The sequence below is a fragment of the Somniosus microcephalus genome, chromosome 2 (assembly GCF_052327205.1).
Source record: "Somniosus microcephalus isolate GS21.2 chromosome 2, FLI_Smic_1.0, whole genome shotgun sequence".
Classification (NCBI taxonomy): domain Eukaryota; kingdom Metazoa; phylum Chordata; class Chondrichthyes; order Squaliformes; family Somniosidae; genus Somniosus; species Somniosus microcephalus.
The window spans coordinates 301,614,123-301,639,590 of NC_140988.1; the positions used below are offsets into that span (position 1 = coordinate 301,614,123).

At 44.5% G+C, this 25,468-nt stretch overlaps 1 protein-coding gene across 1 annotated transcript in view; it reads right to left on the reverse strand.

Annotated features, from left to right (window-relative positions):
* golph3a (golgi phosphoprotein 3a) overlaps positions 1-24,737 on the reverse strand; it is a 176,930-nt gene extending 152,193 nt beyond the window's left edge. The window contains 2 exon segments of the mRNA XM_085973688.1: positions 24,252-24,274; positions 24,277-24,737. Coding sequence (XP_085829814.1) covers positions 24,252-24,274; positions 24,277-24,445 — 192 coding nt within the window. The 5' untranslated portion in view covers positions 24,446-24,737.
* Positions 24,738-25,468: the final 731 nt, after the last annotated feature.

Sequence of the window (25,468 nt, forward strand, 5' to 3'; positions counted from 1 at the left end):
GGAAACCGCGGGAAACAGCGTTATCATCGGCAGCAGCGGCGGGAAAAGCGCGGGAAGCACCATATCTTTTCTAAGATGCCTAAGTCTGGCAATATTGATGCTTTTGATAGCGGATTAGAGGATTGGACCACATATGTGGAAAGAGTAGAGGTATATTGCACTGCAAATGGAATAGAAGATGAAAAAAAAGCTTCAGTACTGCTGAACCTAATGGGCGCAAAGGCATACGGGCTGTTACGAAATTTAATCACTCCAGCCAAACCAAAGGACAAGAATTTTAAAGAAATTGTTGATACCCTGCAGGAGCACTTAAACCCAACACCGCTGCTGATAGCGGAACGATTCAAATTCTTCAAGAGAAATCAACACAAGAATGAAAGTAACGCTGATTACCTCACCAAGTTAAGAAAGCTATTAAAGTACTGCCAATTCGGGGCAGGACTAGCAGATTATCTTCGAGACAAATTCGGCTGCGGTCTCTTAAGTGAAGGAACACAAAAAAGGCTGCTTTCTGAAAAAGATTTAACACTGGACAAGGCTTTCAGTACGGCTGTATCATACGAAGCAGCAGCAAGAGGAGCTGCAGATATACAACAAAAGACACAGGACTTCGGCACCCATGAAATGACACAGGGTTTCGAAAGATGTTATCGCTGCGGCAGATCCACCCATAACCAAAGGGACTGCTGGTTCAAGGACAAAGCATGCAGGCAATGCGGAAAGATTGGACACATTGCACGGGTATGCCGATCTGGACAAAATAAATCCACAGACAGAAAAAAAAAATCAATAAAGAAAAGTACAGAAAGGTACAAATGATGACGGACAGTAGCTCCGAAGACCAGAAGAGCGATAGCGACTCCGAAAACAAGAGACTAAGCTGTCTCAAATTACATAATGTGCTTGCCAAAGATGACTACCAAACCATTTGGGTTACCCTCACGATAGCAGGGTTCCCAGTTAAAATGGAGCTAGATACAGGATCAGCTCTAACCGTAATAAATCGACGGGATTACGAGAGGCTATTTCCGCATATACCTTTAAAAGACACATCCATTATCTTAAAAACATATACGGGGCAGAAAGTATACCCCAAAGGAAAAATAAGGGTGCCTGTTGTATACAACGGCAAAGAAATACAAAAGTTGTATTTATACATTCTACAAGATGGTGGTCCACCGTTGTTGGGACGTGAATGGATCAGAAAGATACGTTTAGACTGGCACTCCATTCAGGCACTGACGGTGACCAGTAAGGAAAAAAACGATGATGACATCATAACTGAACGATTAAAAGACATCTTGGCCAACGCCAAAGAAGTGTTTCAAGAGAAACTAGGAACCTTGAAAGGCATCACCGCCTCAATAAAAGTGGAAGATGCAGCAATTCCCAAGTTTTTTAAGGCAAGACCGGTGCCATACGCAATTCGTCCAGCAGTCGAGGCAAAGCTGGAGAATTTGGAAAAGGCAGGCGTATTATCCAAAATAGATTGGAGCGAGTGGGCAACACCCATCGTTCCAGTCATGAAGAAAGCATTGAATAATGATAAATCTGAAGAACAGAGAAAAATTCGCATCTGTGGAGACTTCAAGGTGACTGTAAACCCGGTCCTTCACACGGTACAGTATCCTCTTCCGAGGATAGAAGATATTTTCGCCTCACTATCCGGGGGGAAACGTTTCACCAAAATTGACTTGGCACAGGCATATCTACAGATGGAGGTTGAAGAGGCCTCTAAAAAATATCTCACGATAAATACACACAAAGGTCTGTACCAGTACAATCGACTGGTTTTCGGAGTAGCATCCGCTCCAGCTATCTGGCAAAGAGCTATGGAGCAAGTCCTCCAAGGGATTCCGGGTACTCAATGCTACCTAGACGACATCCTTGTAACAGGAGAAAACGACAACGAGCACCTTGCCAATTTGGAGCAGGTGCTCACTAGACTGAGAGAACGGGGCCTACGAGCAAATCGCCCCAAGTGCGAATTTTTCCAAAATTAAATATCATATTGTGGCCACATAATTAATAAGGAAGGGTTGCATAAGTCACCTGAAAAAATTGAAGCGGTCATAAAAGCCCCAGCACCTGAAAATGTTTCACAATTAAGGTCGTTCCTGGGATTAATAAATTACTATCATAAATTTTTACCGAACTTATCAACTCTTCTACACCCTCTTAATGAACTGCTACAAACAGGAGTAATTTGGAAATGGAACGAAGACTGTAAACGTGCCTTCCATAAATGCAAAGACTTAATCACATCCAAAGAAGTTTTGGCTCATTACAACCCATCACTGCCAATCAGACTGGCGTGCGATGCATCCCCTTACGGCATAGGAGCAGTATTATCGCATAAATTCCCTGATGGCTCAGAACGGCCGATAGCTTTTGCGTCACGCTCATTAAACTCAGCTGAGCGTAACTATGCCCAAATCGACAGGGAAGCACTCAGCCTGGTATGGGGAGTGAAGAAATTCAACCATTACCTACACGGACAAAAATTTACCTTGTTGACTGACCATCAACCCCTCATCTTCATATTCAACCCTAAAAAGGGTGTTCCCATTATGACAGCGCAAAGGCTACAGAGGTGGTCCCTTTTTCTAGGGGCACACCAATACAACATAGAATACAAAGGATCAAAACAGCATGGGAATGCTAACGGTTTATCGCGCCTACCATTGCCAACGGTAGAAGAAGCACCTACAGTAGACCCAGTGGAGATGTTCCACTCTACCACAGTGGAATGTCTACTAGTAACAAATTCTGCCATTGAAAGGGAGACGAGAAATGACCCGACTCTCTCACGGGTCTACGATTTAACAGTGAAGGGATGGCCAGCACATGGCGAACCACTGTTGCCAGCATTCTCGCAAAGAAGAGTATGCCGAGGAACCTTGCTGTGTGGATCCAGAGTGGTGATTCCACCCAAACTCCAGGATAAAGTGCTAAAGGAGCTTCACGAGGGGCATCTGGGTGGAGTGAAAATGAAGAACCTAGCCAGGGCGTTTGTATGGTGGCCAGGTATCGATGGAGACATCGAAGGAATGACCAAGAGCTGCCTAGGATGCCAGAAGGTCCAGGGCTCCACCACAAGCCCCTCTACATCCACGGGAGTGGCCCTCAGCTCCCTGGCAAAGAGTACACATCGACTTTGCTGGTCCATTTATGGACTCAATGTTCTTAATCGCGGTTGATGCACACTCCAAGTGGCCGGAGGTAATAAAGATGTCCTCCACCACCACGGAAAAAACCATCACAGTATTAAGGACCATATTTGCCAGGAATGGGCTGCCGGAACAGATCTGTTCTGATAATGGACCGCAATTTGTGTCCGAAGAATTCAGGAAGTTCTTAAAAAACAATGGGGTTAAGCACTACAAGTCCGCCCCATACCATCCCGCCACCAATGGATTGGCTGAAAGGTTTGTCCAGACCTTCAAGAAGGCCATAAAGGCCATGGGTAATGAAGACACAAAACTTCAGCACAAGGTGGATAACTTCTTATTCGCATACAGGAATGAAACACATATGGTTACCAACCAAACTCCCGCCATGATGTTCTTCAATAGAAACCTAAGATGCCGGCTGGATTTGGTCAAGCCCAACATCAGAAGGGACGTGGAGAACCGGCAGTTTCAAGGCATGAATGAAAGGCCAACTAGAAACTTCCAGATAGGTCAACAAGTTTTGGCCCGGGACTACCGTACCGAGAAATGGCAGCCTGGAACTATCTGCACACGACTAGGACCACTGATGTATACCGTGGACATCGGAGAAAGCATAATAAGGCGCCATGCTGACCAAATCATAGAGTCATCCGAAAAGGGACAACCTACACCACAACTCTATACGTCTAACGATGAAGTAGAGATACCCATATCTACCTCCGATCCGGTGATACTGGAACCCGATGAACCCGACACTGGCATTCAAGCCGAATCAGCCTTTCCAAAAGAACCTACTACACCACCAGAAACTACTACACCACCGAGGCGTTATCCGGACCGAATCAGGAAGCCTCCTGAGAGACTGACTTATAATTAATTAACTACAGCAATGTGTATATTATTTTTCTTAACATGTAATTAATAATTACTTAAAATATGATGTACTGGTTAGCTAAAAGGGGAGGAATTGTAGTGTATGCCTTTAAGAGCCCCAGGTGTGCTGTAATGCCGGTAATGGCCACTCGGGCTATATAAGCCTGTATATTGTGTTATATCCGTTAGAACCCCCCCCAGACTTTGCTTAGTAAAAACCTATGAACCAACTCCTGTCTCCAGTGTCTCTATCAACACACGGACACTACATTTACCCTATAGCATTTTGTACCTCAATTGAATATAAAAAGTCATGTCCCATGTACATAGATACATAGATACATAGAAGATAGGAGCAGGAGTAGGCCATTCGGCCCTTCGTGCCTGCTCCGCCATTTAATGAGATCATGGCTGATCCTTTAATTCAGTATCCCGTCCCCGCCTTCTCTCCGTAACCCTTAACCCCTTTTGCCCGTAGAAATATATCTAATTCCCTCTTAAATATATTTAATGAGCTGGCGTACACTGCCCTCTGTGGCAATGAGTTCCACAGGTTCACCACTCTCTGAGTGAAGAAATTCCCCCTCATCTCTGTCCTAAATGGTTTAGCCCTTATCCTTAAATTATGTCCTCTAGTTCTGTTTTCACCCGCCAAGGGAAACATTCCTTCTGCATCCAGTCTGTCTAGACCTGTCAGAATTTTATACACTTCTATGAGGTCCCCTCTCAATCTTCTAAACTCCAGTGTGTACATCCCTAAACTACATAGTCTCTCCTCATAGGTCATTCCCGCCATTCCTGGTATCAGCCTGGTGAATCGCCGCTGCACCCCCTCCATGGCAAGAACATCCTTCCTCAGATGAGGCGACCAAAACTGTACACAGTACTCGAGGTGTGGTCTCACCAGTGCCCTGTACAGCTGCAGCAAGGTATCCCTGTTCCTGTATTCTAACCCTTTTGCTATGAAGGCCAGCATACCGTTTGCCTTCTTGACCGCCTGTTGCACCTGCATGCTCGCCTTCAGTGACTGGTGTACAAGAACACCCAGGTCTCTCTGTACTTCCCCCTCTCCCAATCTATTGCCATTTAAATAATAATTTGCCCTCCCGTTCCTGCACCCAAGGTGGATAACTTCGCACTTGTCCACATTATAGTGCATCTGCCATTTATCCGCCCAATCGCCCAGTCTGTCCAAATCGCTCTGGAGCTTCCTGGTCTCTTCCTCTGAGCCCACCCCACCTCCTAGTTTAGTGTCGTCTGCAAATTTGGAAATGCTGCATCCGACTCCCTGATCCAGGTCATTAATGTAAATTGTGAACAGCTGGGGGCCCAGGACAGATCCCTGTGGTACCCCACTTGTTACTGCCTGCCATTCAGAAAATGAGCCGTTTATTCCAACTCTCTGTTTTCTATCTGACAGCCAGTTCCCTATCCACGCCAAAACTTTCCCCTTTATCCCATGAGCCTCAATTTTCCATGCTAATCTTTTATGTGGGACCTTATCGAAGGCCTTTTGGAAGTCCAGGTACACCACATCTACTGGCTCTCCCCCATCTATTCTACCAGTTACTCCCTCAAAAAATTCCAATAGATTAGTCAAGCACGATTTACCCTTTGTAAATCCATGTTGACTCTGTCCTATCCTGTCCCCATTTGCTAAGTGCTCCGCTATTTCATCCTTAATGATGGACTCCAGCATTTTGCCCACAACTGATGTAAGGCTTACAGGTCTGTAATTACCTGCTTTTTCCCTACCCCCCTTTTTGAATAGTGGGGTAACGTTAGCTACCCTCCAATCCATCGGCACTGTTCCCGAGTCTAATGAATTCTGAAAAATCATCCTTAGTGCATCCGCTATCTCTAGGGCCACCTCCTTCAGTACCCTAGGATGCATGTTATCAGGCCCTGGGGATTTGTCCACCTTCAATCCCTTTATTCACTTTTTTCACATTGCGCTTTCTATTCAGCATCGTGCTTCTGTAGATTATAGTAAAATTGCAAAATGAATACTCTGAAAACAAAAAACTTTAAAATGTAAATAGTATATCGGGAGATACTGATTACAATGGGTGAAGTAAAACCATTTGGATTTGGCTTCCGCCTTTATAGTACATTATTTGATGTGCAATAACCAGCTTTCTTTAAAAAAAAAGTAGGACTTTTTTTTAAACCAACACTATTGTTCCATTTTCAGACAACTTTTTAAAATTGTCTTCCTTTTCGGGAACTCCACACTAAGACGAAAACGGGGAATTTGTTCCAAGCCACTGGGAACACTGTACAGTAACTGGCCCTGCAAGATGTATCAGTAATCAGGATGACCCCCGGCTCTCATCCCCATCTGTTCCTTGTATTGTACCAGGTGACTTGGTTATAATCAGGAATTCACCATGTAAGAATTGCAGGTAATATCCCAAATCTCAACATATTTTACTTCACAGTAAGTTTTCAATTCAGTCTTATTCACAAAACAAGGAAAGTCTATACAAGAAAACGATTGAACAAAATCTCAACAGTACACCCACACTCATTTTTTTTTGTATTTAACATTCCAAGACTGGTTTGAAGGAGCAGTTTCCATGGAAGCACTCATGTGCAGCTGCTACACTAAAAACAGAGATGGGGACATATGTTTGGCTCAGCTTCATGGCTCTGCCTTTGACTTACTCTACAAGTACAATATTGAAGCTGGAACAATCCAAATGTTTCAGCACATTCATTACAACTGTTCTGCAATACTACCAAACAATTTTCCTATTTACTAACTTCTTTCAGCACCAAAGCAAGACCATCATTCTTCAACATGCAATAGATGATATTGTTTGTTTAGTTTGCAGCAACTTTGGGTAGCAAAATTGTAGTATTACTGCCAATTACATATGTTCTATGCCCATTCTTTGCTTAAAGCAGTGTCTTATAAGCCAGATTCATTCAAAGAACTGTGCTAGATCAGCTGATTCATCAGCAATCAGTTGGTGTAGGGCAGGGAGAAGAAAACACACCTGGCTGACTCCTCCTGGAAACATACATCATTGGATGTCATGTCATATCAGGACAGAATCAGGCGGAGCTTCAATACCTGACAGTTAAATATCCTGACACTTGCAGTCTATGTTCACAAATGAAAAATGGTCACTTGAACAAAATAACAGAGGGTGACCACGGACAAGACTTTACCCCAGCAAGGCATCAATGGCTTCAGCTCAGGAGCAAGAAAATTAGTTGGAAGGGAAAAATGTGAATCCTGTAAAATGGATCAGAGCAACTACAAATACCCAACATGGCCATATTAGCAAAACAGTTGCATCAATTTATTTTTGATCTTATTTATCAGCAGCACAATTGCCTTCTTTTAAAATTCACTCAGGACATGGGCATCGCTGGCATGGTCAGCATTTATTGCCCATCTCTAATTGCCCTTCAGATAGTGGTGGTGAGTTACCTTCTTGAACCACTGCAGTCTGTATGGTGAAGGTACTCCCACAATGCTGTTAGGTAGGGAGTTCCAAGATTTTGACCCAGCGACGAAGAAGGAACGGCATCAGGATCATGTGTGACTTGGGGGTGGTGCTGATCCCATGTAATTGCTGCCCTTGTCCTTCTAGGTAGTGGAGGTCATGAGTTTGGGAGGTGCTGTCAAAGTGTTGGCAAGTTACTGCAGTGTATCCTATGTTGACTATATAAACCCAGACTAAACAGACTAAGGTTTTATTCAGCATTAATGTTAACATTATTGTACCACTGTAGGACATAATGAACTGTTCCCATTTTATTAAAATCATAAAATTATTGCTATTTTAGTTACACATATACTGCAACTTTTTAGACTAGGTACAGGAAACTTTGGTTTATCCGGAGGTTGTATGTCCGGAATACTCGATCTAACGGCAAAAATCAGGAGCCGTTTTTTTTAGATCTCGTTCTTTTTTTCCCCCCCAGTCAGCCACTGCAAGGTCTGTAGCTATAGCAACAGCTTCAGCTAGAGACGCTTGCAGCTGCAGCCGACTCTTTAGAAGCTGTTGCTAAGCAACAGTGTTTGTTGTCAGATACGGAGATGAAAACCTCCGTATGCTTCAACATTAACTTTGTATGTCCGGCAGTTTTGATAGATCGGCAACACGCCGGTCCCGGATATCACAAAGTTTCCTGTATTTCTTTTTTTTTTTAAATTTCTAACAATGGTAAATTTGAACTGCATTATAATAAATATAATATTCTGCTAGATTGTAATTAGTTAATAAATGATCTGAACCGACAAATGAAAGCTTTTGCACAGATGAAACCATAAAGAAACAAATAAACTTGTATTTATATATAGCACCATATCACATCCTCAGGAAGTCCCAATGCACATTACATCCAACAACAACAACTACTATTTATATAGCACCTTTAATGTAGTAAAATGTCCCAAGGCGCTTCACAGGAGTATTAAAAGATAAAAAACTTGACACCTAGCCACATAAGGAGAAATTAGGGCAGGTGATCAAAAGCTTGGTTTTAAACATAGAAACATAGAAACATAGAGATAGGAACAGGAGTAGGCCATTCGGCCCTTCGAGCCTGCTCCGCCATTCAATGAGATCATGGCTGATCTTCGTCTGAGATCATAGCTGATCTTACCAGTTCAGTACCCCGTCCCCGCCTTTTCTCCGTAACCCTTAATCCCCTTAGCCTTCAGAAATATATCCAATTCTCTCTTGAAAATATTTATTGAATTAGCCTTCACAGCCCTCTGTGGCAGGGAATTCCACAGGCTCACCACTCTTTGAGTGAAGAAATTCTTCCTCATCTCTGTTTTAAATGATTTGCCCGCTATTTTTAGACTGTGGCCCCTGGTTCTGTGCTCCCCTGCCATTGGAAACATTCTCTCTGAATTCAGCCTGTCCAGGCCTGCCATAATTTTATATGTTTCGATGAGATCCCCTCTCAATCTTCTAAACTCCAGTGAGTACAAGCCCAAACTATTTAATCTCTCTTCGTAGGTCATTCCCGCCATTCCAGGTATCAGCCTGGTGAATCGCCGTTGCACTCTTTCCATGGCAAGAACATCCTTCCGCAGATGGGGCGACCAAAACTGTACACAATACTCCAGATGCGGTCTCACCAGCACCTTGTACAGCTGTAGTAAGGTATCCCTATTCCTATACTCGAACCCCCTTGATATGAAGGCCAACATACCATTTGCCCTCTTAATCGCCTGTTGCACCTGCATGCTCTCCTTCAGTGACTGGTGCACAAGAACACCCAGGTCCCTCTGCACTTCCCCATCTCCCAATCTATTGCCATTTAGATAATAATCTACCCTCCTGTTTTTACCCCCAAAGTGGATAACCTCGCATTTATCCACATTATAGTGCATCTGCCACGTATCCGCCCATTCCCCCAACCTGTCCAAATCGCACTGTAGCCTCCTGACATCCTCATCAGAGCCCACCCCTCCTCCTAGTTTAGTGTCGTCAGCGAATTTGGAAATATTGCATCCAATTCCCTGATCCAGATCATTTATATATATTGTGAACAGCTGGGGTCCCAGGACAGATCCTTGCGGCACCCCGCTGGTCACTGCCTGCCACTCCGAAAACGAGCCGTTTATTCCAACTCTCTGTTTTCTATCCGCCAGCCAGTTCTCTATCCACGTTAATACTTTGCCCCCAATCCCATGAGCCTTAATTTTGCATGATAATCTTTTGTGTGGAACCTTATCGAAGGCTTTCTGGAAGTCAAGGTACACCACATCCACTGGCTCTCCCCCATCTATTTTACCAGTTACTTCCTCAAAAAATTCCAGCAGATTAGTCAAACACGATTTACCCTTTGTAAATCCATGTTGACTCTGTCCGATCCTTTCCCCATTTGTCAAGTGCTCCGCTATTTTATCCTTAATAATGGACTCTAGCATTTTGCCCACAACCGATGTAAGGCTTACTGGTCTATAATTCCCTGCTTTCTCTCTACCCCCCTTTTTAAATATTGGGGTAACATTAGCTACCCTCCAATCCACGGGTACTGTTCCCGAGTCAATGGAGTTCCGGAAGATGATCCTTAGAGCATCTGCTATCTCCAGGGCCACCTCCTTAAGTACCCTAGGATGTAGTTTATCAGGCCCCGGGGATTTGTCGGCCTTCAGTCCCCTCAACTTACCCAACACCATATCCCTAGAGATACTAATTTCTGTCAGCTCCTCCCTCTCATTAGTTCCTATGTTTGCCGATATTCCTGGGAGGTTATTTGTGTCCTCCTTTGTGAATACAGAACCAAAGTATGAGTTTAATTGGTCTGCCATTTCCTTATTCTCCATTATATATTCTCCCGAATCGGACTGCAAGGGACCGACTTGGGATTTTACCAGTCTTTTCCTCCTGATATACCGATAAAAGCTTTTGCAGTCTGTCTTTATGTTTGCTGCAAGTTTACTTTCGTATTCTATTTTCCCCTTCCTGATTAATCCCTTTGTCCTCTTTTGCTGTATCCTGTACTGCCCCCAATCTTCCGGTCTGGTGCTTTTTTTTGCCAGTTTGAGAATATAGAATGCAAAAATAAGGTAACAACTCGCTCCGCATGGCCAAGGACCCTGCCAACCTAAAATGGAGGACCCTGTTAGCCTAAAATGGTGGTGCAATGTCGACATCGCTGAGTCACTTGCATATTGTAAGAGATGATCATGTTAACTCGGGAAAAGCTAAACTGATCTGTGGCTGCTAATATGGCTGGCACCCACGATGTCACACCTTGCTGGTGGAAACAGTGTAGGGCGGAGTGCAGAGGATATACAGACAATAGGCGATCAGAAAACACATTACCATTATTGAAAACGCATTACCATACTGATTAGGTGATCGTGAAACCATTACCCGCATATTTCCTAAACTATAAACCATTCAATGAAATGTGACTTCTTTATTTCAAACTGCCAGGCCAGGAAATCAATTTAAATGTGTACGTGCCCAGCTCGGGATTGGTGCAGACTGTAAGATGTGTTAATGTCTTTTCAAAAGTAAAGTATAATAATGTGACCCACAGTATGAAAGATTGCTTGCTCTGGTGGAACCTGTCGAGACTCTGCTGGAGTCAGAACTGTGCTGTATCAGAGTAAGTCTCCCGGGACAACAGAATAAAACAACTGTTGAACTAAACCAGTATTCCGACTCAGTGTTTGTACTGAACCAGATTGAGGACCAAAAAAATCCGTTTCAACATTTGGTGTCAGAAGTGGGATCTCAACGGACGATCACCGAGAATTCGCGAAATTAAGAGCCGAACTAGTTTTGGACGTGAGAGGAGGAAATGGGCCCCCGGAGTGAGTATGTTTAAATTTACCACTTCGGTTTTCCTCTGATCCGTAAGTCCGATAAAAGTTTTGCCACTCGCTAATTCTTGTGTGGTGTCCCGACGAGATCTGGGTCAATCTGGCGAATACTGTGTAAACTTAGGAAATAAGTATCCAAGTCGGGTAAAGCGCCGGCCTCGTATTTCACTTGGCCCGCTCAGGCTCCGATTGGACTAAAAAGTAGATAAGTGATTTTAAAGAAAGAGAAAAGGAATACTTGAAAGAAAGTAAAAAGAGAGTCGGGGACTCTAGAGCTATAGCAACTTGTACTCGGGGAGTGCAAGATAAGGGTCGTATAAGTAGAATAATTAGGCTAAGAATACCTGTACCAGGTGGTGACAGAGGCTAAGAATACCTGTACCAGGCGGTGACAGAGGCTAAATTTACGATTTGAATAATTAGGCTAAGAATACCTGTACCAGGCGGTGACAGAGGCTAAATTTACGATTTGAATAATTAGGCTAAGAATACCTGTACCAGGCGGTGACAGAGGCTAAAATTACTATTTGACTATAGACGACTCACTGTGTTTTTGTTAAGTCTAAGTGTTGTACTGTGTTTTTGTTAAGTCTAAGTATTGTAAGTATTGTAGTGTTGCGTTTCATTTTGTGTGCCGGTATCCGTGAAATATATAAGACACGTGCAAAAAGTAACTCGAATCCTGAAAAAGAACCCTTAGTGTAAGAGAACCATGGGTAATTACCTAGATACCACAAGTGATGAGGGCAGTGCCTTACAAACCTTATGTGACAAATACCCGGACAAAGCCCAACAATTGAGACAACTCTCAGGGGGTTTAAATAAAAAGTTAGGCAGCGAACAATGGCCACTAGGGGGTCCCAAAAGCTTAGAAACGGTTAAACAAGCTCAAGAAGTGATTTGGAAAAAGAATATGGGAAGTAAGACTAAGAAACTAATTGGACTCTGGCGACAGTACTGCCAAGAAATTAAAGACAGTTCCCTATTAGCCAGCTGGCAAGAGAACGCTGTTAAGTTAGGAATAAAGCTAACTGAAGGAGGGAATCCTAAACCCATTGAAATACTTAAGAAAGAATGTGCACATGAGAAAAGGTCTAAATCTGAAATGGCGCCAGATAAAAAGGATAAAAATGAACTACGTAGTTCAATGGTTGGCCTTAGGTTGAAAGAGGGAGACGGAACAGATGAGGACTTAAACAATTGGACAATTAGAACTCCTACCGCGCCACCTCCTCAGCCACCCCAATATAATAACATTTATCCCGACCAACCTCTTACAAATCAGACTGGCTTGATCCCTATTACGTCCGTTACCAGTCCACCGACACCCTCCCTTACTGTCCCAAGTCACTCCCCAATCACGCCGATTTCTGATGTTTATATAGACCCTGTTGCTTGTCGAACCCGATCGAAAGATCCAACAAATCCCAAGAAAGACGTGAAACCGGGGAATACCCCTAGTCTGAATTGGCAGAAGAAGAAACGTAGACCCAGACAATTAGTACAACATAAACCAGCAAAAGCAGATGACACTGACTCATGTAGTGACCTTACTGATTCTGAAGACAACCTTTCACCCTTAAACAGTTCCGACTCAGAACCCGAAATTAGCCTTACTAAACCAAAATGAACGCCCAGAAATCTGCCGGTAAGAACAATGCCAAACCCGAATGCAGCGGCTGCCGCAGCCAACCCCACCATAGATGTATTTTTCCCTTGGAAACCTAATGAGATAATGGCTATCCTAACCGGTATGCCAGACAGGAAAAAGGCGCCGGCTAGGTTTGTGGACTTTCTTCGAACCACGATACAGGTGTACAATGCAGACTCCCGAGATCTATGGGCTTTGATTCAACAAGTTTTAACTCCTTCCGAACACACTAGATTTTTGGAACGCCTGACTCACCCTAATCATGCCGCTTTAGAGGCCGTCCACGCCCTCACAGCTGATAGGGAGCGACGCATGTTTGCAGCACTCAATGCTACACTCCAAAAACCTATCAATATATCTAATGTCCTAGATACTAAGCCAAAGAAAGATGAGGGACCTGAGGAATTTTTGGAAAGATTCTGTGAGGTTTATCAGGGACAGTCAGGGGACACCAATTACCAAGCAGGAGCCAATTCACCCCAATTCTGCGCCATTCTGATGAACTGTCTCCCGGCTGCTGTGGCGACAGCCGTTAAAACCAATAATATGAACTGGGCAGAAAATACTCCAACTCAAATGGCTAGAGCCGTAAAGTATCATTGGCAAGAGAGTAAAGGTTCGGAGAACCAACCCCAGAAGACAGTAAAAACAGAATATGTCGTGAAGGAAGTCCCAATTCAACCACACACGATAGACAAAACAGGGTATCAGATGGAACCTCAATACTGTAACCCTGGAGGGGTAGACTCTCAGAATTATGGATATTACCCTCATCCAAACGGCTTCAATGCTACTGCATACGGCCAACCCTACGCCACTCCACAACAGAATTACGGAGGTAGAGGAAGGGGTAGAGGACAAGGACGGGGATACCAAGGTCAAAGACAAGGGCAGTGTTATAACTGTGGAAAGGATGGACATTGGGTCAGAGACTGCCCATCCTTAGCCTCTGGAGACCCACCTAGGAGAGGCAGGGGAGGATGGAGAAGAAACGGAGGAGGACCTAGAGGCAGGGGAGGATATACCAATTTCTCCCAGAACAATCCATTCCCACAGAATTGACTAGCTAATCTAGTGGTCAGCACTTTACATTCGGACCGAGAACCCTTATTAATGTTGCAAATCCAGGATCAATGGTACCCCTTTTTAGTAGACACTGGAGCCGCCATGTCCTCTGTCCAATCGGACCTTAAACTTCCCCGATCCAACAAGACCCAGGAATTATCAGGCTTCCAAGGTCAAAGGACCAAGTATGCTATGTCAGAACCAGTTCAGGTGACCTACAAAAATCAATCTGCAACCCACCAATTTGTAATCACTACCGGCTTGGACTGCAATTTAATGGCCAGAGACTTACTATGTGCATTCCAACTCAAACTTGATTGTGGTGATGAAGGAATAGCAATCGGACATTGGGCAAATAAAAGGCAATGTTATGTTTCGACTACACCTCAATGGTGGTCACTCGACCTCAATGCATCCTCCTATCATGTGACACTGGCATATGATCGAAGTGGAAAGGATAGGACCCTTGAGGAGTATTTTAAAAATCTGGAAGGTACGGAATGGACAATCTACCTCAAGGCTGTAGTAACTGGACCTGAGGGAAAAGCAGAGTTTGTGCAGGTCCCCTTACACTTGTGGAAGCAGCCTTCGACAGTGGCCCCTCATATCACGCGGGAAGTTAACCAGTCTTTCCACGCCAAAGATTTGGGGCCCATGGTAAAACGAGCGATCGATCAGGCAAACCCTGAATGCCACCAGCCGCAACAGTTACCCGGAGGTCTGATGGTCCAATTTTACCAAAACCCTGAGCCTAGCCTGACAGTGGTGCACCGTCATGTAGGGAAAGATATACTGGAGTATGTGAATCCCCAGGTATGGGCCGAAGACCCAACGCATGTAGGTCTAACCGGCATACAACCCATTGAGATCCCAGTGAAGGAAAATGTGACCTTGCCAACGGTACGACAATACCCTTTGAAGCAGCAAGCTATTCCGAGTATAGATAGACTCATTAAGGGATTGTTGGAGCAGGGGATTTTGGTAACATGCCAATCCAGTTGTAATACACCCATCCTAGCTGTTCCGAAAACTGGTAAGCCTGACCAGTATCGCCTAGTGCAGGATTTACGAACAATAAATGCAATTGTTCAGCCACTTCATGCACTGGTACCTAATCCAGCACACATCTTGGCCTCGATACCTGCTGATGCTAAAGTTTTTGCGGTAGTCGACCTCCAGCATGCCTTTTTCTCCCTGCCACTGGCCGCTACTAGCCAATACCTTTTTGCCTTCACGTACAATGGCCAGCAGTATACGTGGACTCGATTACCCCAGGGCTTTGTGAATTCACCCACCCTGTTTTCGCGGTGCCTTCAACAGCAATTACAGACACTGACATTAAATCGTGGCTCTAATCTGATCCAGTATGTGGATGACCTTCTCATTGCCAGCCCTGATGAGCTAAGTAACAGAGAGGACACTATTCAGTTGTTGAACTATCTCTCAGAATTGGGATATGTGGTATCTCCAGCTAAAGTACTAGTGGCTAAGAAGACAGTTAAATTTCTTGGAGTTATGTTATCAGCAGAGAACCGCAGTCTGGAAACCAGTAGAATACAGCCAATATGCGAGACACCAGCCCCTAAAACGGCCAAACAAGTCAGACAGTGGCTGGGAATGGTTAATTATTGTCGACAGTGGATACCTAATATTGCAGTATTAACCAAACATCTGACTCCCTACACGGCTAAAGAGGGAGAGTTTGAGCTGGAACTAGAGGCACAGCAGGCATTTGAGGAATTAAAACAGGATCTGGTCCAAGCACCAGCCCTGGGACGACCCCTGTACGATAGACCATTCCAGTTATACTGCACAGTAATAAACGATTGCTCAACAGCAGTCCTGACCCAGAAGCATGGAGATAAGCATCGACCGGTAGCTTATTATTCATCAAAAATGGATCCGGTAGCTTTAGGACATCCCTATTGCACCCAGATCCTTACAGCCGTCTACAACAGTCTACAGTCAGCCGCTAACATGACACTTCAGCAGGATATTACTGTGTATAGCTGTCACTCAGTCACTGCGTTACTGGGGCAATTGCAGACCCAACACCTGACTACCGCCAGGCAAAATAAGTATGAAATATACTTACTGAACAATCCTAGGCTTACATTTAAACACTGTAGCACTATCAACCCTGCCAGTTTCATTGCAAACCCGCCTTCCGAGAGTGACGAACCAAGCCATGATTGCTTACACCTCATTAAGGATGATACCTCAGTCCGACCTGATTTGTTTGACACTCCTATTACGGATCCCGGTATTACCATGTATACGGATGGCAGTTCTTCAATTGATGACATGGGAAAACGAATTTCTGGTTATGCAATTGTAAATCAGGAAGGTGTCACCTTAGAATCAGCAGCCTTTGAATCCCCTTTTTCTGCCCAGCAAGCCGAACTGTTTGCACTCATACGAGCTTGTACTTTGGGAGAAGGATTACGAATCAATGTATATACAGACTCTAGATATGCCTTTGGAGTAGTTCACGACTTTGGACAATTGTGGAAAAATAGAGGATTTCTAACCTCCTTGGGCAGTCCGATCTCACACCGTCAGTTAGTTTCAGACCTCCTGCAAGCCCTTTTACTCCCCAAACAGATAGCTGTGATTAAATGCTCTGCCCATACCACTGGCCAAAACCCGGTAGATATAGGAAACCGCCGCGCTGATGAGGCGGCCAAAATTGCTTCTAGGAGTCACCAAATGATTGTGCCCCGAATTATGAGGCAGACTAAAAATTCCAACAAGAATCAGTCTACCTCGGAAAAACTAATGCCAACCATCCAAGAGGTGATTAAGTTGCAGGAGGACGCTCCTGATAGTGATAAGCATTTGTGGGGAGAATTGGGATGTGTATATAACCCTTTATCAAAACTCTGGACTACTCCCGCGGAACAGGCTTGCATGTCTGATGAGCTAGCTGTTTGGGTTATTGAATGTGTACACTTTGCAACTCATTGTGGTGCCAGGGCAGTGAGTGATGTGCTTCTAAGTACTTGGTGGCATCCAAGGCTTCAAGCAATAGCACAGAACATTAGCGATCGATGCCTGACTTGTCAACAACACAACCCTGGAAAGGGAGTGTCTTGCGAATGGGGAAAAACCCCTTTACCGGAGGGTCCCTTTGAGACCCTGCAAATGGACTACATTGAGTTGGAAAGATGTCAGTGTTACAAATACGTACTTGTCATTGTAGATGTATTTAGTAAATGGATCGAGGCATATCCAACCACAGACAATAAAGCCTCTACTGTTGTTAAGGTATTGCTGAGAGAGATCATACCTCGGTATGGTATTCCAACTCGGTTAAGTTCTGACAACGGTCCTCACTTCACTGCCGAAGTGAACAAGGAACTTTGTAGCCAGTTGAACATTCATCAGCAATTGCATTGTGCTTATCGACCACAGGCTGCAGGACTTGTCGAAAGAACCAATCAGACTCTGAAGAACAAACTTGCTAAACTGGTAGCCGAAACCGGCTTAACCTGGTTGAAATTGCTTCCTGTGGCTCTCTTTCAGATCCACACCACACCCGCGGGTAAAGCACGACTTACCCCTGCTGAGATTATCTATGGTAAACCACTCAAGACTCCCTGGAACCAAAATGCTGCTACAACGGTGCATTTTCACCATATGACTGAAGAAATGACGACCTATGTCTTGGCTCTTACTAAGGTTTTGCGTGGGCTGCATTCACAAGTCCGTGCTGCATATGGTGAACTTCCTGACTTATCTGGTTCTCTAAAAATTGAACCAGGTTCGTATGTGATGGTTAAGAACTGGACTCGTAAAAGTCTAGATCCAAGGTGGGAAGGTCCATATCAGGTCTTACTAACAACCCCGACTGCAGCTAAGGTCGAGGGAAGAAGCGCATGGGTGCACTTCCACCATTGTAAATTGATTGGAGAAACCAATCAAAAGGGGGGGAGATAATCAGTAGATTTCAGTACAGTATAGAGTAGATTTTACGAACAATCATTAGTTTTATTTTAATTGATAAGAGACTACAGAACTCATGCTCGGCCTTGATAAAGGTGACTGCAGTTTTACGAGGTCTGGTGTTGTGTTTGGATTGTTTTGGCCTGCCAAAATCCTACTTTTATTATACTTATTATACGATTTTTAATTTTTAATTTTTAAAATTTTAGCTTTAAGTTTTTAACTTTGGATCTTGTGTAAGCAGTTTGTTTTCCAGATTAATAACTAATAAGTCGCATTGATTGATCACGGAGGATCAAGATGAGGACCTTATTACTGCTTCTGAGCGTTATCCTGCTCGTGGGCGGGGCGTTCAATCAACTGAAGAAATGCAAGAAAATCACACCTGGAAAAACCGTCCACCTGTGCCGAAGAGATATTCTCCAGTACAAAGACAAGAATCTTAAAGCTTTCGGATCCTGGACCGTGACTAAATGGGAATTCTGTAATGGACTATTAAAACAGGAACATCGGGAAGTACATTTGGACAATAGAAACAGATGGGGTTTGCCATGCTGGCACCAAAAATGTACTTGTAGGACCAACAAAGAAAAGGGAAAGGAATCATGGATGATGTATAATGGAGGATGTTACAGAGAGGCATTAGTTAAAGAACCATGGTTGCAGGAAAGGGATCCACCGAGATGCTTAGGGTTTAGAAAGAAAAGGGAAGTTAGGAGAAAGAGGGAATTACATATCAACACCTTTTTGTACATGTCCTATGAATACGCCAAAAGCTGTAACTTAACAAACTGTTGGGTCTGTAGCCATATACCAATCCACTCCAGAGGGGGAATCCCTCTTAGACCCATACCATTGAATATAATTCAAATGGCTGAGTGGGTAGTTAGTAGAAACAATACGAGCAGTAGTACTAATGGTAAGGACACCCAGAGCAGAAACCGGGAGGAACAAAGAGTACAGTTCAGGAGTGCCGGATATCCCTTAAACATGTTTGAAGGATGGTACAAACCCATGCATAATACAAGCAAAAAGCCACCGTACCTTATCCTCACAAACACAACTGGGGTAGGAAGACCCGTTGGGGCGATATGTTGGATAAGGAATGTAAGCAAGGGAGAAGAGGGGAATCTGGAAGCCGGAAACAGTCATTGTAAACATAATTGGACAATCCTCAAACAAGGTTCACCCTTAGAGGTTTGGTGGTTTAACACAACTGGTTTAACAAACCTCACTAGTGGGGGGAAATGGAACGAAAGCACAAGGAGTAACGGCGAGTCTGGCTTTTCCACATTTACAACGAATATGAACCTAACTGCGGGACCTATTTTATTTGCGGACATAAGGCATACCCATGGCTTCCACGAAATTGGACTGGGTCCTGCTATTTGGGATATGTAGTACCATACATTCACCACTTGAATAAGATTGGGGAACACCACGAATTTAAGAAATACAGGACTAAAAGAGAGCTAGGAGCTTTTCAAAGATTTTTTGGCATAATAAACCCTCCCTATGGAATAATGAATTTGATGGATGAAACAAGGAATTTGGCAAGGCTACTAGAGATAGTTGCCAATGACACTGAGGAAGCTCTAGCAAACATGAGTGCCGAAATGGTAGCCATTAGAACAGTTACCCTCCAGAATCGAATGGCCTTAGATTACCTCCTTGCTGCAAAAGGAGGAACCTGTGCCTTGATAGGAAGTGAGTGCTGTACTTATATCCCTGATAGTTCGGAAAACATAACCAACATTGTCAAACATATCCGGGATGCAGTAAGCCAGTATAAGAAACCTAAGCCGGGGGATGGCTGGTTTGATTGGATCAGTGGAGGATGGCTAGGATCAATGGGACAGACTCTGCTACATGGGCTGGTGGTGGTACTTGCCGTTATTATGTGCATTTTTCTAGTTTTCACGCTGATTAAGTGTGGCTGCAATAGATTAGGAGCAACTGTAATTCCAAGTCAATTGGTACAAAGGAAATCAGCATCAGAGGAAATTGAACTACCAAGTATAGAGGGTGAAGCGAGTGAGATGTTAAAGGAGCAAGTCGAGAAGGAATTAATGGAGGAGGAGTATAATAGACTCAATAAAGTAGAGATGAACCAGTAGGATGAAGCCCAGAATCACAGGGTACCTTAGATGGTTATCATGGAATGATAAAAGGGGGGAATGAGAATATAGAATGCAAAAATAAGGTAACAACTCGCTCCGCATGGCCAAGGACCCTGCCAACCTAAAATGGAGGACCCTGTTAGCCTAAAATGGTGGTGCAATGTCGACATCGCTGAGTCACTTGCATATTGTAAGAGATGATCATGTTAACTCGGGAAAAGCTAAACTGATCTGTGGCTGCTAATATGGCTGGCACCCACGATGTCACACCTTGCTGGTGGAAACAGTGTAGGGCGGAGTGCAGAGGATATACAGACAATAGGCGATCAGAAAACACATTACCATTATTGAAAACGCATTACCATACTGATTAGGTGATCGTGAAACCATTACCCGCATATTTCCTAAACTATAAACCATTCAATGAAATGTGACTTCTTTATTTCAAACTGCCAGGCCAGGAAATCAATTTAAATGTGTACGTGCCCAGCTCGGGATTGGTGCAGACTGTAAGATGTGTTAATGTCTTTTCAAAAGTAAAGTATAATAATGTGACCCACAGTATGAAAGATTGCTTGCTCTGGTGGAACCTGTCGAGACTCTGCTGGAGTCAGAACTGTGCTGTATCAGAGTAAGTCTCCCGGGACAACAGAATAAAACAACTGTTGAACTAAACCAGTATTCCGACTCAGTGTTTGTACTGAACCAGATTGAGGACCAAAAAAATCCGTTTCAACAAGTTGATATGCCCTTTTTTTTGATTTTATGCTGTCCCTAATTTCCCTCGTTATCCACGGTTGAGTCACCTTTTTAGGTTTATTTTTATGCCAAACCGGTATAAACATGTTCTGGAATTCTTCCATTCTATCTTTGAATGCTTGCCATTGTCTATCCACTGTCAATCCCCCCAGAAACACCACCCAATCAATCTTACCCAATTCCCGTCTCATACCCTCGTAATTCCCTTTATTTAAGTTCTGGACCTTAGTCTCTGATTCAATTTCCTCACTCTCCATCTCGACTGAGAGCTCGATCATATTATGATCGCTCTGACCCAAGGGGCCTCGTACAAGAAGATTGCTGATAAGTCCCTTCTCATTGCACAATACCCAGTCTAAAATGGCCTGATCTCGAGTCGGCTCCTCGACATATTGGTCCAGATAACCGTCCCGAAAACATTCCAGGAATTCCTCCTCCTCAGAATTTTTACTAATTTGGGTAGTCCAATCAATATGTAAATTAAAGTCACCCATGATGACAGCTGTGCTCTTATCGCACGCTTCTCTAATTTCCCTTTTTATGCCTTCCCTCACCTCCATATTACTATTTGGAGGCCTATATATCACACCCACTAACGTTTTCCTCCCCTTGCTATTTCTCATTTCTACCCATACAGATTCCGTTTCATCCGAGTTAATATCCTTCCTTTCCATTGCATTAATCCCCTCCTTTACCAGCAATGCTACCCCACCTCCCCTACCTTTTTGCCGATCCTTCCTAAATATTGTATATCCCTGGATGTTAAGTTCCCAGCCTTGCCCACCCTGCAGCCACGTTTCTGTAATCCCAATCAAATCATACTTGTTTACCTCTATTTCCACAACTAATTCATCCACCTTGTTCCTAATGCTTCTAGCATTAAGATACAAAGCCTTCAGGCTTGCTTTTTTCACACTCTCATTATGAATTAGTTTGGCCCTTTGTGTTTCTCTCCTTTGCTTATTGCTTCTCACCTTTCTACCATCTATTTCTGACTTCATATGACTTCCCTCTTTTCCACTACCTAGGTTCCCATCCCCCTGCCAAATTAGTTTAAATCCTCCCGAACCGCCCTAGAAAATATTACCCCGAGGACATCGGCTCCCTCACAGTTCAGGTGTAGACCGTCCCCTTGGTACAGGTCACTCCTCCCCAAGAACTGGTTCCAATGCCTCAAGAATTTAAATCCCTCTCCCTTGCACCAAGGAGCGTCTAAAGGAGGAAAGAGAGGTAGAGAGGTTTAGGGAAGGAATTCCAAGATCTTAAGGCCAAGGCAACAGAAGGCGTACATGTGGAAACTGACGCTGTGTTTTCGGATGATGTCACCAAGGGGCAACATGTAGATGAGAAATAGGAGGGGGCCAAGGATAGATCCTTGCGGGACACCAGAGGCAACGATGCGGGAGCGAGAAGAGAAGCCATTGCAGGTGATTCTCTGGCTACGAATAGAAAGATAAGAATGGAACCAGGTGAGTGCAGTCCTACCCAGCTGGACCACAGTGGAGAGATATTGGAGAAGGATGGAGTGATCAACCGTGTCAAAGGCTGCAGACAAGTCAAGTCCAATTACTTTTGAAGTAGTCACAGAAGTCAGTTTGCATACAGCAAGGTCCCAGAAAAAGAACAAATCACCTGTTTTTGGTAGTGTTGGTTGAGAGAAGAATGTTGGCCAAGACAACAGAAAAACTCCTTGCTCCTCTTAAAAAAAAAAAAAAAAAAATACTGCCATGGGATAATTTGCATCCGGGGAGCTTAGTTTAATATAAAAGACAATACCTTCCAATCTGCAGTACTCTCTGCACAAGAGTAAAAATGGGAAATGTGAACCTTCCCTTTAACAGTTCAAACACCTAAATGTGAGATACACTTCTAATGGAAGACAACCTGAATCTTCATTAAAGATGTACTTGACCAAATACACAACAAACATTGAATCATTGCTACAACACACAAAATTGCCTGAACCAGTTAATTTAATTCCTATTTTAACAGTTCAAGCGCAGCTCAGTTTTGCAGCAACAACTGGTTTCAAGTAACCGCAAACCTACATTAGTTTGCCCCCAAAACTCAAGAGTAAAGAACTTGCAGATGAGGTTTTCTAAATTTGTACATGAAAGATCTGCAAGGTACTCAAAAAATGGAGAAAAATATAAATACCATTTAAATCAAACATCTCCATATGCAAAATTTGCTATGAGCATGTCCTTTATTGAAGTACTGCAACCACAAATCAAGGGGCAAAAAACATTATTTTTTAATGGAAAAATCAATAAGCACACTTTTTATACTGTGCATGGAAAATTTGAAAAGTCTCGATGTGCTTTTGGATTTAGATCAGGACTATTCTGAAAATTCCGTTTATAACAAATAAGCATCCTGGCCTAAAAAATTCTACTATACTTTTACTTAAAAATACAATACCAACAGGCTTCACAAGCATTTTTAAAGTAATGGCAAGCCATACAGACACGTTTAGCAAATCCAGAAGCCCAACTGTCAGAAGTATTTTAAACTCCTGTTATCAAGGTTCAGAGTTTTTACAAAATAAATGTAAAGGCAAACTCTACAAACATTAAGATTTCAGCAACAAAGCTGTTAGACTAAGTATATATTTTAGTAATTATTATGCATCCCTTCCTTGGCACCAAACTTCAGACATTTCTAAAATAGCAGGCATTAAATAATTAACATACTGGAAGTGCACAGCAGGTCCATCAGTATCTGAAAAGAAAAAAAAGTTAGGCTAATGTTTCATGAAAAGACCCTTTATGTTAGCTTTGTTCACACGGTCTCTACCCAAAACATTAACCCCTCATGTTTTCAGCAGTTGGTGGTCATGAATTTTTTGTTTTAATTTCAGATTTGCAGTTCTTTCTTTTTATCTCATATCCAGATCAGTGCCCCGCCAAAAAAAATGGCACGGTCTGTCCATTTAACGACTCCACAAGGCCAGCTACAGCAAGTATATTTGTTGCATTATTATTCCTATCACCAACACCAAGCCTTCAAAGGCAGCTTGCAACTGGAAGTGAGCTGGTGTTGAGTTAAAGTGGGGGGCATTGTGTACTTTTACAACCAACCGCACTTGATGCGCGGAAAACCCACCCTCCTTTCAGTCCTATTGGACCGATTCCATCCCACACTCTTTTTGAACAGCTGTTTCCTTTACCATTGGTCAACAAGTACGTCAATCATCTCTAAAAACCCGCCTCTGCCCTGAAGTCCTTCCGTTTAATGAGGTTAGGTTGACTAATACAATACTGGAGGCCTACACTTTTATATCAATCAGACCGCGTACTTAAAAAAAAACATAAATGTTGTTGCATCTAACGGAAACCCAATAAAACAAATCAGACCTCCCGGTCCTTCAGCCCAAGAGGAGGACCTCCTCCATCAGAGTCAGGCGAGTTTCTTTGGAGTCGCATTTCTCGTCTTCCTCGTCCTGCTCATCCCTCCGGTCCTCGTCGTCGTCGGAGATTTTTTCCGCGTTCCTGGAAGCGTCGGTTTTCCTCTGGACGAGGCCGGAGCTCCTCTGGGTCAGAGTCGACATGGCTCGAGGAGGGTCGGGGCGGCTACTGCTGCTGCTTCTCTCTTGTCAGCAGTGAGGCTTCATAAATTTAACACGGAGGAGAGCGGTTGTTTTCGCTCAACGACGGGGGTGTGTGGGTGAAAACTCCGGGGGAGCCGAGAAGCCTGAAAATGGGTTACTTTCTACTAATATGGCGGCGGAGGCGGCGAGTCGGCCCGCGTGACGTCACAGTGGGATGTGGCAGACGCCGCCGATCCCCGAAGCTGCTGCCGGAGGCCGCGGGGGGAGGGAGCTGGAATAGGGGTGGGGTGGGGACTGGAATAGGGGTGGGGTGGGGAGGGGACTGGAATAGGGGGGGGTGGGGAGGGGACTGGAATAGGGGTGGGGTGGGGAGGGGACTGGAATAGGGGTGGGGAGGGGAGGGGACTGGAATAGGGGTGGGGTGGGGAGGGGACTGGAATAGGGGTGGGGTGGGGAGGGGACTGGAATAGGGGTGGGGTGGGGAGGGGACTGGAATAGGGGTGGGGTGGGGAGGGACTGGAATAGGGGTGGGGAGGGGAGGGGACTGGAATAGGGGTGGGGTGGGGAGGGGACTGGAATAGGGGTGGGGTGGGGAGGGGACTGGAATAGGGGTGGGGAGGGGACTGGAATAGGGGTGGGGAGGGGACTGGAATAGGGGTGGGGAGGGGAGGGGATTGGAATAGGGGGTGGGGAGGGGAGGGGATTGGAATAGGGGAGGGGAGGGGACTGGAAGAGGGGAGGGGACTGGAATAGGGGTGGGGAGGGGACTGGAATAGGGGGTGGGGTGGGGAGGGGACTGGAATAGGGGTGGGGTGGGGAGGGGACTGGAATAGGGTGGGGAGGGGACTGGAATAGGGGTGGGGAGGGGACTGGAATAGGGGTGGGGAGGGGACTGGAATAGGGGTGGGGAGGGGAGGGGGCTGGAATAGGGGTGGGGACTGGAATAGGGGTGGGGAGGGGAGGGGACTGGAATAGGGGTGGGGAGGGGAGGGGACTGGAATAGGGGAGGGGACTGGAATAGGG